Source organism: Malaya genurostris, chromosome 3 (assembly GCF_030247185.1).
Source record: "Malaya genurostris strain Urasoe2022 chromosome 3, Malgen_1.1, whole genome shotgun sequence".
NCBI classification, from domain to species: domain Eukaryota; kingdom Metazoa; phylum Arthropoda; class Insecta; order Diptera; family Culicidae; genus Malaya; species Malaya genurostris.
Window position 1 is genome coordinate 12,904,136 of NC_080572.1, and position 12,667 is coordinate 12,916,802.

The window sequence follows — 12,667 nt, forward strand, 5'->3', positions numbered from 1 at the left end:
CAAATATCCAGTCGAATTTGTAGTGTACTCGATATAGTACTTGTAAGCTTTTAAAAATGAGACTTATTACCGGCCCGAATAGCTTTTTTGTGATCTGTGTGTCTCAATTGGGTCATCTCGTGATAAAGCTTTAAATCCAAAATTACTTGGCAGAACATCCTTTTCAAAAGCTTCTATTCCAGAGCTACGATATTCCGATACTTGTTGCTCTCGTTCTCGGATTGATAATATTATCTTATTAGAACTTCCCGTTCGCAATTTGAACAAAATTATTAAACCTGTAAAAACCTGGAAGCGTTCCTCTGAGAGTGAAAATCACTTACTGAGTTATTTATGTATTCTCAGATATTTTCTGGAAAATATGGAGCTTTCAACACAATATACCCAAAAATTAAAGAGATCGATTCAGCGAATCAAGTTTTTAATAGACATGATCGATAAATGCTTGATTTGAAATTATGCAAAGGTTATAACTCAAAAACGAAAAATAACGCATCACTATTTTTTTTATACCTGTTGTTGTTTCAAATTTTAGAATAAATATAAAAATATATAGCGCTATCAGTCTTCAAACCATGAAAACCATCATGAAGATATTCGATTGACGTTTTCAAACACAAAATTCCAACTTTATCTTTATCACACATTTTTCCAGAAAACTATAGACATCCCTCGATAACATATCTTTATGATAACTTTTGACGCTGTAATGAAATCTTCATTCTTTCTTTCACTATTCTTTCATTACATCCATCAGCAACACATAAAAAACTGACACCCGCTCTAGTTCTTGACTGCCGTAACCGAACTGCATATGTGTGATACTCGCAACGTTCATATATTACTACCATTCATATATAAACCACATACCAGTAAGTTCTTGCTTTGTAGCTTTCTAGGTTGTACCCGAAGTATGATCGTGTATGTATTATGCAAAGGTTGATACTCATTTCCTTCTTTTCGTTACTTTGATTTCTAAGCCCTGCGCTTGAGTTGCATCATGAACTACTAGAACAAAGCACCATGCGTTTCCCTTTTAAGAGAACTTTATGGGAACGCATGGTCGACTACTACTAGAAACTGCTAAGATAAAGCACCATGCGTTTCCTTCTCTCAGAATTTGATGGGAACGCATGGTCGACTGTTATTGATTTTTTAGAAAAAATTAAATATTTTGGTCGTCCACATTTTTAAAAAATATGAAAACATACCATTTTAACATGTCCAAAAATTCTTTATTTATCACTAAAAAATCCAGGGTGGTGCAAAATTTGGAAGAGGGAAAAAATATGTTTAAAAATTTTCTAGTATTTTTTAATGAAAGAAATACATCTTCAAAAATTTTGAAAAAAATTGTGAAGCTTTCCTATAATGCCTTAAACATGCCTGATTTTTTTCAAATTTTTCGGAGAAGCAGTTTCTTCAAAAATCAAATAAAATAAAAATCAATAGAACCACCCTAGCTCCGTCAATATGGCAGTTAAAGGGTTGAAACTTTGAGAAAATTGTTTCCAGTCTATGACCTTTCGAATGTGGTATAACAATATGAATTCCCTTTGGGGGCAGATTTCACATGCTTATCTTGCTATAGCCTTTGTGTTTTCGGACAGCAGAATTGTCAAACGACTAAGTAGTTAACGTTTATCTCCATATTTTTTCTGATTACTCATCCTACAATCAACGGAATTCGACACACATTCGCTTTAGCTCAAAAAAGCAATGTCACCAAAAATTAATGTGAAAATGTGTAATGCTTCTGCTAAGAAAAAATTGAGCAAACGCACAGATTGTCATCCCATCCTTTGAGTAAATAAAGAATCTCTCTCTAATAGCTTCGTCATAATGGATATAAGGTGCCACGCTTTCTCTTCCAGATGTGATTTTTGCTTTCGGTAATGGATTTTTATCCACTAACCTAAAGCTCACTAACCAGAATTTTGTATTGATAAACTTAACACATACATACAAAGCATTCCGAACAGTCCGTTTTAAAGAATTACTCATACTTGAATGTTCACCCGACGCAACAGAATAAACTTTGAAGCAGTTCCTTGTACAGTTTTTAAGCAGCGAGAAAGTTTTCTCAGAACTTGTCCTGTATATTCAAGTTGCCAAAAAGTGCCACGCGTACTTTAAGGCTCTAATAAAGTGGTAATGCTTCTGCTTCTTTGAACCGAGGCCCGGAGTGTCATATACCATTGGACTCAGTTCGTCGAGTACGCAAAATGTCAGTGTGTGTGTGTGTGTGTGTGTGTGTGTGTGTGTATGTGCGTATGTGTGTATGTAACGTTTTTTCTCGGAGGTGGCTGAACCGATTTTCACAAATTTAGAATTAAATGAAAGGTCTTGTAATCCCATAAAAAATTTCCTGAATATTATTTGGATTCGACTTCTGGTTCCGGAATTATGGGGAAAAATGTGCAAAAATAAGAAAATATGTGTTCTAACTTTTCTCATAGATGGCGCGACTGATTTTCACAAACTTAGGTTCAAATGAAAAGTCCTGTGGTCCCATGCGTAATTCCTGAATTTCATGCGGATCCGACTTCCGGATCCAGAAATATAGGGTAAAGTGGGTTAAAAATTGTATACCATCACTGAAAATGGGGAAAAACCTTAAAAAATTTTCTAAATCGACCTCAAATCTTTTCCAATTGATAGTTTTTATCAGTAGACGGTCAAACAAACCGATTTCGGTTATTCTTTTAAGGATCGAAGAAAATAATTTTGAAGTTACCTCAGGCATCATTACACCACTAGGTGGATCAAAACAGGTTTTCATCCTTAAATTTACTGTATTTTCCCATTAGAAAGTACTGTATTTTTCGTATTAAAACTACTACAAAGATTTATACCTTTAACGCATCGAATTTCGACTTGCCACAATACAAAACATCAGAAAGAAAAGTACCAACACGTAGTGAATATAGATATATGCAAACTATAAATGGATTTGTCTTTGTCTCTTTTTCATCATGTTTTTCATAATTCAGTCTTATTCAGAGTGCGTCAAAGCAATTTTGCTGAAATTTGTTGATTTAAAATAAAAGAAAATGCCTCTACCAAGAAGTTTAAAATTTCCGTGTTTTAAAAAATAACGGAATTTTTGTGTAAAAAATGTTTGATGATTATTTCCTGCATTCATATTTTCACTAAAAAATGCCTTAAAAAGGGGAATAAAAAGAAAACTTTTTAGATTATGGAAATAAATTATCTGATATTTCTTTTGTTTTTTATTCACTATTGTTAGAATAAATGCGTACTGCAAAATGCACTGTTTTTTCAAAGTCGATGTACTGTTTTTTTTATTTTTACGCAAAACGATCTGCTTTTTGTTTAAAAAACATATACGAGCGTTAGGTATGTAGGTAGATAGCCTGTACAACAAAAGGGAAATATTGACGTAGAAATAGTACTGCTTGCTGCAGATAATTGCACTTCGATTGAATTGATTGACTGGATTGACACATTGATAAAGTTTTATTGGTCGTTATGTGCACAAACAATGAAGACTCAAAAAAACAACTTGTCATGCCGTTCGTTCTAGCTATCTTTTGTATGTAGAAATTTCCCTGACTATACTATTAGTCAATTCAATCGTGTGGCTGGTGACTTTATGACACGTCTGTGAAAGTAAGACTAAATTCCAACCTTTCTACTTGATTGACCTTCGTTCTGTCACTAGTGACTCGAACTTTCTTTATACCAAACATCTACCAGCGGCAGTTCGTTCAAGTAACGAACCACGTCACGCGAGGTCGCGTTCTTATCGTTGTCAATTAATCGAGAATACATCGGTCAATTGTTTTAGAATAGAGATTGATTACTTTTGTGCGAAACAAAACCTGTTCACAGCGTTCTCTCTGATATGCAGTGAGTAACTGACTGTTAATCGGTATTCTGTAATAACATGGAAGCTTGTCGCACGTGTCGAATTTCGAATTTAACTGCGGATGGTATATTGCTATGCATCCTAACCTATTTCTAATAGAAAATAGAATTACTCCCCTGGAACCATACGCACTTCTTATGACAAAGGAGAAGGAAATAGCTAGGAATGATTTTCCGTTCGAGTCTTGCGTTGTCTCCGGACAATGGCTGAGTAAGTACCCGACCAACCTAGTTCATGTTATATTCCGTGACACGGGCAGCGATGTTGGAAAATTCAAAAATAGACTAGCTCCACTCTGTGACTCAATCCAACCTGTCCAGTGTGAATAGCGTGCTATAAGTCGAGAAAAGGGGCCTGATCGGTCCCTAATCAATTTTAAAAATTGATACCGGCGGTAAATTGATTCGCACTCAATTAAATGACAGACACTCACCTTGGTTACTGAGTACGCAGTTTGATCGAAAGGGGGACCACAACAAATTAATTGCCCATTCATGTTTTCGATAGTAATCAAGAATATGAAGCTGTCATTAGTTCTGAAACGTTTTAACACTTCCTTCCTCCCTTATCGTTTATTTGCAGGTACGGGCACCTTCGGACGTGTTTGTCTTTGTCGGGACCGGCATACGGATAAATACTGGGCGATGAAAATCCTTGCCATGGCTGACGTAATACGGTTGAAGCAGATCGAACATGTTAAAAATGAGAAGAATATCCTGCAGGAAATCGATCATCCCTTCATTGTTAATATGTAAGTATCAATGCTAATGAATAATGTTCTAAATCTGAATCAGGGCCTAGAAGATGCCAACTCCCGAGAATGTATACCATTTCATACGTTACGACGTACCCGGTCTAAACCCGTACCCGGCCCCAACCCGAAAATAGTTTTTCTTCCAAACCCGAACCGTATCAGATAAAAAATAAAAATCTGTACCCGTACCCGAACCCGAAAAAGTCGAGTATTCGGTTTCGATTACCCGAAACCCGGATCCGACAAATACCCAAAATCCGACCATCTCTACTAGTCGCGGGGTAAAACTTTTGACCAGGAAGAGCCTTGTTCACTTTTCGGCCACGGAAAACTGCTTCATTTGCCGGTTCGTGTGTTTACTGTCTTGGTACGACTTGTACGCTTCTCAGGCAAGGATATTCTCCACCGTTCGAAAGTAGGAGTTTTACCTTCTGGTCACATCTCTGATCGAAAGACCCTGGTTGGCTTGAACACACATCAACGCCTTGCTATATAGTTTTTGTATTGGTTAGTTGATTCCTTTCCACACCCAAAGCTTCCTTGTAAGCTTTGAGCACTCGACAAATTTTTGTTTTCGGCATCTTCACAATTTTAGCCAATTTGGGATTGGACTATTGGGGAGTTTCCAGGGCTACTTTTACATAGGGACAGTAGGGGCAAGTGCCCCGGGCCCACGGTCATAGGGGGCTCCGGACAGGACCAAACGAGCAAAAAAACATTCAGTTAGCTAGGGGCACACAAAAAAATCTTGCCCCCAGGCCCATTAATACGTAATAGCGGCGCTGGTTTGTACTCGTTATTTACTGTTTCCTCGAGTTCCATTTGACCAGACCCTGTCAGCTTGGAGCGAAATCAATCTTCAGTTCAGCAACACCATCGCACGGCATCACATTAAACATATTATGTCAATTGTATGGGTGCGCAGTGCTGCTATTTTGGCGCGCACGAATTTTACATTTCTCTTCCCTAGTTCTATGTACGATATTCGATGCGGACTCGCCTGAGGACGCCATGCTCGCAAAAAAGGATGTTGCCAATGTCTTGTTCGGGACATGTGAGAGCTGGATATCTTGTTAATATGGTGTCTTTGATTTGACGTTATTTCAGAATGCGATCGACTGCTTTAATCAAATTTGCACCAGTTGTTCTCTATAGAAGTGTTAACGAAACGACTGTCAAAGAGCAAAAGAGTTAAAGAGTCAAAAGCGTAATAACATAATAGCGTCGTGCAAGGGGCGTACCAACTTATTTTTAGTCAGCCTGCCCTCTTAGAAAAAAAGTTCAACGGTGGTCCTTCGTTGGTCCAATACGTTGGATCATTGGTCCAATGAACGTCCAATCAACGGGAGGCCAACACGGGACCTTCGTTTGCCGATTTTGAAACAGACCGTTGAACCGAATGCCATTTTTTTCGTTCAACAAACCCGGCAGACAGAGGTCCATTGTTGAGCCATTTTTAATATGAGGAGTTGGAGCCCCGTTGAACTCGTTTTACTGGACAATTTCCGAAGTTTTTTTCACTTATTTTTTAAACTAACACTGCATACCTGGACAATACTTCTACTTCACGTAGAATAACAACAAATCTTCTTGAATATGAAGGTTTTTTTCACACTATTTTTTAAAGAGAAAAAACAACAAACTGAACAAATATTTCGTGCAGTATGTCGTTCAACAAGCGCTCAACGACCAACAAAATAGTACGACCTGCTAAGAGGGTGTGTTCCAACTTGATCATTTCGACAACCTCGTATCGTCTGCCATCCGTAAAGTCTCTTGATAATAGTTAGAAGCAGCATCTGCCATCATAAAGTTTTGATAGAAATCGTGCTTCACAAAATCATTTAGCTTTCAGTTCAAGACAAGTCTATTAAAAGTCTTGGGATTCTTCTTTATTCCAGGCGATGGCACAACAAGGACGACTGCTGCTTGTACATGCTGTTTGAGTACGTCAGTGGGGGTGAACTATTCTCCTATCTGCGGAACGCCGGACGATTTGACAATACCACGGCCAACTTTTACGCGTGTGAAATCGTTCTAGCGTTGGAGTACCTGCACACACTTTCGGTCGTTTACCGAGATCTCAAGCCGGAAAACCTGTTGCTAGATCGCGATGGGCACCTTAAAATTACCGACTTTGGATTTGCCAAGAAACTCAAGGATCGCACCTGGACTCTCTGTGGAACTCCGGAATATTTGGCTCCAGAGATCATTCAATCTAAAGGCCATAACAAAGCAGTTGACTGGTGGGCATTAGGTGAGTATCGTGCGAATTAATTATTGTTACCTATAAATGTCAAACCCTGCAGGACGATGATCGTAAATCACAGACTTGATAACGTGTTGGATGTTTTGATTGATGGCCTGAAATAATAGCTTTTATATTCGTTTTAGGTATTTTGATTCACGAGATGTTAGTCGGCTACCCACCATTCTATGACGACAATCCGTTTGGAATATATGAAAAAATTCTCAGTGGTAAGATTGAGTGGTCTCGCCATATCGAGCCGGTAGCAAAAGATTTAATAAAAAAGCTACTAGTACAGGATAGGACAAAAAGATTGGGAAACATGAAGGTGATTCATAAATTTAATCAACAAAATCAATTAAATCATGACACACTTAACACTCGATTTTATTTTTTCGTAGAATGGTGCAGAAGATGTCAAACGTCACCGATGGTTCAAGCATCTAGATTGGGACGTCGTAATAAAGAGACAACTTAAGGTAATTTTTGAGTGTATTATGTTTGGTTTTTTTTTCAAGAATACGTTAACGTGTTACTAATCCCTAAATAATTATGCTTATATACGTCGGTCAAATTTGAGTATTAATTTAAGTAAAATGCTCGACATTTGTATTTGACGCACTTCATCAAAGCTCACATCTGTAATATTGTTCTTCTCGTATATATCCACTTCAATGTCTAGTCCAATTTCTAGTGCTCACAACTACACACTTATTTTTTTCTGTGAAGAGAAAATAATGGTTTAAAGATAATGTGACGATTACCCTCAAACTATAATGAACTGCTGCTAATTCTGCTATAGAAACAGATGCAGGTTCTTGAAGCCTAAATGAGACCGAAACATTATTGTTGAATATATATATTAAAATATTTACTCAGAGTCAATATGCCTGAACTTACTTGTAAATATTTTTGGGATTTCCATCGAGCGTAGGTGTTTCGGGATTCCACGCAGTTCGCGCTGCATGGATGTGTCGAAAAATAAAGTTGAGTCAGGAACGGATAGAGATGTATCTTGAAGGGTTCATTTCCTGTGACATATGGTTAAAATATACTGCCATGAATCTTGTTTGAGATTGGAGCTCAACTAGCTTTTCGAAGTTATTATTAACCAGAAGATTCAGTACCTCATTAGCAGTCGCGATGAAAGCTCCCAAAAACTATCTTTCAATGGAAGAACTCCTGCCAGAACTTCAAGACTCATTGTATGTGTCGAATGCATGCAGCCTAAGGCAATTCGCAAACAACGATACTGAATTCACTCTTATTTGATAATATGGGAGTTTGTAGCGGAACGAAAACAAACGTATTCATATTCCATCACTGGAAGTATCGTTGTCTGATACTATTTTATTAGATCTTCCGGATGAGCACCCCACCAAGATCCCGTTATTGTTCGAAGGAAATTTACTCTTTGTTGGCATTTTGTTATCAGATACCTAATGTGTCCTCTCCACGTGCACTTGGAATCAAACCACACCCCGAGGTATTTAAAAATCAAAACCTGTTGGATCATTCTTTCCATCATAGGAAACAGAAGCTGCGCGGATCATGCTTTCTTGAAAAGACGACCAGCTCTGTTTTCTCCGTAGAGAATTCGATACCCAGATGAACAGCCCAAACGGACAAGTTATCTAAGGTATCTTGCAATGGTTTTTGCAGATCAATAGCTTTGGGTCCAGTAACTGAAACCACGCCATCATCTGCCAATTGTCTTAGTGTACATGGGGTTACTAGACAGCTGTCAATGTCGTTTACATAGAAATTATACAGAAGCGGACTGAGGCATAAGCCCTGCGAGAGACCCATGTAGTTAATTCTGAATATTGCCAAAGCGCCATGTGAAAAATACATGCATTTCTATGACAAAAGGTTGTGCAAAACAATATTTATAACCGCTGGAAGTCCATGTTGGTGGAGCTTATTCAAGAAATTGTTGAACAATTCCAACAAACGTCTCGGGTAGATTCTTCACCAAGTTGAATTTAATTCTGTCCAACCCAGGAGCGTTATTGTTCAAAGGCAAGAGTGATATACAATATTCCATTATTGAAAAGGGGCTATCAATGGAACCATTATTTGGGGTAGACTCCCGAATAATGCTCTGCGTAAGAACAGAATCTGGACAAACTTTCCTAGCAAAGTCAAATATCCATCGTTTCGAGTATTCCTCACTTTAATTTCCTTCCTACGTTACGATTCCTTATTCGTATGGCCGTGTTCCAAAGAGTGCTCATTGAGGTTTCTCTTGACAAACCTTTGACAAAATGTCTCCGATAGCTACATTTCTTGGCCCGAAGTATGCTCTTGTACTTGGTTTCTAAAACCACGAATTTTTGCATTTTGTTTCGCGTGATTAGCATCTGAGCACTCTCTGTCTCACCAAGGGTTTGGAGGCCTCGTTTGGTTTGGGCTTGTTCTGCAGCCTTCAGAATCGAACAAACGAGAAAGTCATATTCTTACAGCAGGGGGAGCTCTTCCATTGAATTTAAGACACTTGAAATATTACTTCGGTATTTAATCCAGTCAATATTTTATATATTTTGGAACATTAACTAAATTAGCAATACATTGGTTACTGCTAATTGAGATGATGATTGGTAAATGATCGCTACCGTGTAAATCAGGAAATGTTTTCCAGGTGCCATCCAGTCGAATTGAAGTCGAGCAAAGAGATAAATCTAATGCACTTTGACGTGCAGGAGGTCTTGGAGAAAAAAGATCCTTAAAAATCCTTCCAAACAAACTTTTTTGTTCTTATTCAATATTTAAAGAAATTTTTTTGAATGATCCTTTAGTAATATTAATGAAAACAAGAGTTAGTCATATTTTCATCAATATTACTAAGTTGATAAAGGCAACATAACACCACTAGGTGGGTTAAACGTCGTTGCCTTCCAATGTTTACGTTTCATCATGGTCCACTATTAGTTCCATGATAGTACGACCCGTACCCGATCGAAAATAAAAAAAACTCTCACCCGAACCCGACTCGTACCCGATAAAAAAATTTGTACACGTACCCGACACGAACCCGAAAAAAGTCCCGAAACCCGAACTCGACCCGTTGAAAATCGGCATCCGTACCCTACCCGACCCGAACAAACATATTTTTTCTGTACCCGAACCTGACCAACCAGTCGGGTTCAGGTGCTGGAGATGGTCGGGTTTCGGATATTTGTAACCGAAACCCGACCATCTCTAGTTCCGTATCTACAACATGACAAGGTCAATAGGTATTTCAAGACCAAAAAGTTTTCGAACTTCTCAACAATGTACATGGTTTGGCAAGCTATTTGTAGTTGATCTGAACAGCAGAATCTTCATAACTACAGGTATTAAACGTACCAACCAATAGGTGTATGAAAAAATGGTTAATGTCATTAATCCAAAAGCACACTATTTCATTGTTGTTTTGGACTGATTTGACGGTTTGTCATTATGGTAAAGCGGATCAGGAGTGATATACAGAAAACAACATCAACATTGACCCAACATTGAATACACTGTGTAGAAGCTAATGGATTGAATCAGACGTGAAGTAAGAGCATACAGATAAAACAAGTCCGAATAATATTTAAATGCGAATGAGTTGCTAATTAACCCTTTCTTTAAAAAAATAAAAGTAATGCTATACTGTGACTCTTGATTTTTTCTTTTAAATATACATGTTTGATAATTTGTTCAAAAAGTTCATTTTCATTCTCCTGTTTTCCAGCCTCCAATAGTCCCAAAGTTTGTAAATGAAGGCGACACCGGGAACTTTGATGACTATCCAGAAACCGACTGGAAATCGGCCCGATCTTTGGACAAGTTAGAAATGCAACTGTTTGAAGATTTCTAAGAACAGCCTATACCTAATTGTTAAATCATTAAATAATTTGTAGAGCATAGTAAAAATACCAGAGATGGATATATAAGCAGTAGATATACACGCGATGCCCTTGAAGTGCATACCAATAGCTTTAATATTTAAGAAATAATCTTCTATAAGTAGTACATATTTTCTGTAGAATTGTAATGTACTTAAATTTTTACCAGCCGCAAAGAATTTGGCGAGGTTCGCGTAGTCATTGACTAATATCAGTGTCCTGTAGCGTTGCTACACTCCCCTCACATTGAGAACAATAAGATTCACAAAAGTGTTGATTAAAAAATAAAAATGGCTGTAAATGTTTAGCTGCTCGTTTCTCTTAGAGTAGATGAATGTATATGTTATTGTAATAGACACTTATGCACCATAGTAGCAGAGAAAAATCTAGTAACAAAAAACAATTTTAGTAATCTATTACTTGGTTTAATGGAGCAAAACTGGTTGGATAGTTTTGATTTCGCAACATTTATCGAGAATATGATTCAGAAAGTTCTGCATATTCTTAACAACTCGTCATACTATTTAATCAACCACATACACTGTGATAGTCAAAATGAAGTATCTTTACTAAAAATACAGTAATTGATAGGGTGATTGTTCTTTATGTATACTGAAAGAAATTGTCTTATGCTACTTGCAAACATACACTAGGCTAATGGAACACTAGTTTAATAAATTTTGATGATAGAAATGTAAATGTGTTAGGAAATTAAAATATTTCACAAAAAAATAATAGTAACCCAACGGACGCCATATTGTTTAAATCAGCAGAAACTCCATCGTCCATTTTACGTAACTGTACTGTTTCATGTGCTCCAATTTTGTCTGCCCAAAGACGAATTGATCGTAAAACTACATAGAAACCCGTGCGTTGAGCACACAGTCGTGTCTTAAGTGATAATGTTTGAAATAAAGTTGTATATGCAAAATTAAAACAAATATATCGGAGTACCATTTCTTTGCACTAAAAACATTTAAATCTATTCTTACAATGCAAGAAACTGTTGTATTCTCCTATAAGATTCTTCCGTTACCTGACGGACGTTATTTTCAGAACGAAAAACCCACGAAATACCACTGTTGTCGGAATCAATGCTAACTTGAGGATTCGATCGTCGCTTTTCGCAAGTACATACGCAAATCCGGGGCCGATTATCCGGACATCTCGTACCACGTTCTTTCTTCAAAATAAGGTCAATTTTAGCAAACATGCAATGACGAAGTTAGTAAGAGAACTTACCATTAAGTCACTTTCTTTGAACCAATAGCTTTCAAGTTCTTGGCGTACCTCACGAATATCTTCGACGAAACGTGTATACTCAGAATTCACCTTCACTTTGAAACCGCAGCTTATTTTACACCTTACTTCATAAGATCTGAATCTTTCTAAAATTCTTTCAATATTTAAAAACATTGAAAAATTATTAATATTGCTGATAGAAGCAGTACTTACGAAACTCTCCTTTTGGCATATGTTTTTGACGATGTTCCATTTTTTTCGGTAAGGATACATTTCGGGTCTTCGTTCTGTTTCTTAAAAACTGGTCTTGAGAAGCAACCTATCATTAACTGACGCAACCAACGATTCATTTTGCAATAATTTAAAATTGAGTTTTACTTTTTAGTAGTTCAAAGAGCGTGTATTAAACTTTTTTTTCAGCATTCGCGTGCAGAGATGCCAGGTAAAAATTTCAAAAATCTTCAGACAGGGTTGTAAATGTCTGTATATCTTATCTGTATCTTCTGGCAGGCATGATTAGGCGAGCAAAAAAAAATGTCGCGACAATTTCAAAAGTCTGTAAATTTTGACGAAACCTCGATTTTCAGAAGTCTGCAAAAATATGTATCGACCGTCCCACGTAGAGATGTCGTAATATCGATCGATTAATCGAATAATCG

At 37.2% G+C, this 12,667-nt stretch overlaps 1 protein-coding gene and 1 long non-coding RNA gene across 6 annotated transcripts in view; one reads left to right on the plus strand and one right to left on the minus strand.

Moving 5' to 3' along the window:
• LOC131434988 (cAMP-dependent protein kinase catalytic subunit PRKX) overlaps positions 1-11,707 on the plus strand; it is a 138,173-nt gene extending 126,466 nt beyond the window's left edge. For all 5 annotated transcript variants that reach the window (XM_058602388.1, XM_058602385.1, XM_058602387.1 and 2 more), the window contains 5 exons: positions 4,475-4,643; positions 6,548-6,903; positions 7,041-7,222; positions 7,296-7,373; positions 10,613-11,707. In XM_058602388.1, the coding sequence (XP_058458371.1) occupies positions 4,475-4,643; positions 6,548-6,903; positions 7,041-7,222; positions 7,296-7,373; positions 10,613-10,738 (911 nt within the window). In that variant the 3' untranslated portion in view covers positions 10,739-11,707. The remainder of the gene's footprint in view (positions 1-4,474; positions 4,644-6,547; positions 6,904-7,040; positions 7,223-7,295; positions 7,374-10,612) is intronic.
• A 19-nt stretch (positions 11,708-11,726) lies between these two features.
• Positions 11,727-12,421, minus strand: LOC131434989 (uncharacterized). Its single transcript, XR_009230420.1, has 3 exons — positions 12,222-12,421; positions 12,009-12,162; positions 11,727-11,949 (listed from the first exon to the last, which is right to left on the minus strand). It is a non-coding gene; the product is annotated as an uncharacterized LOC131434989 (long non-coding RNA).
• Positions 12,422-12,667: the final 246 nt, after the last annotated feature.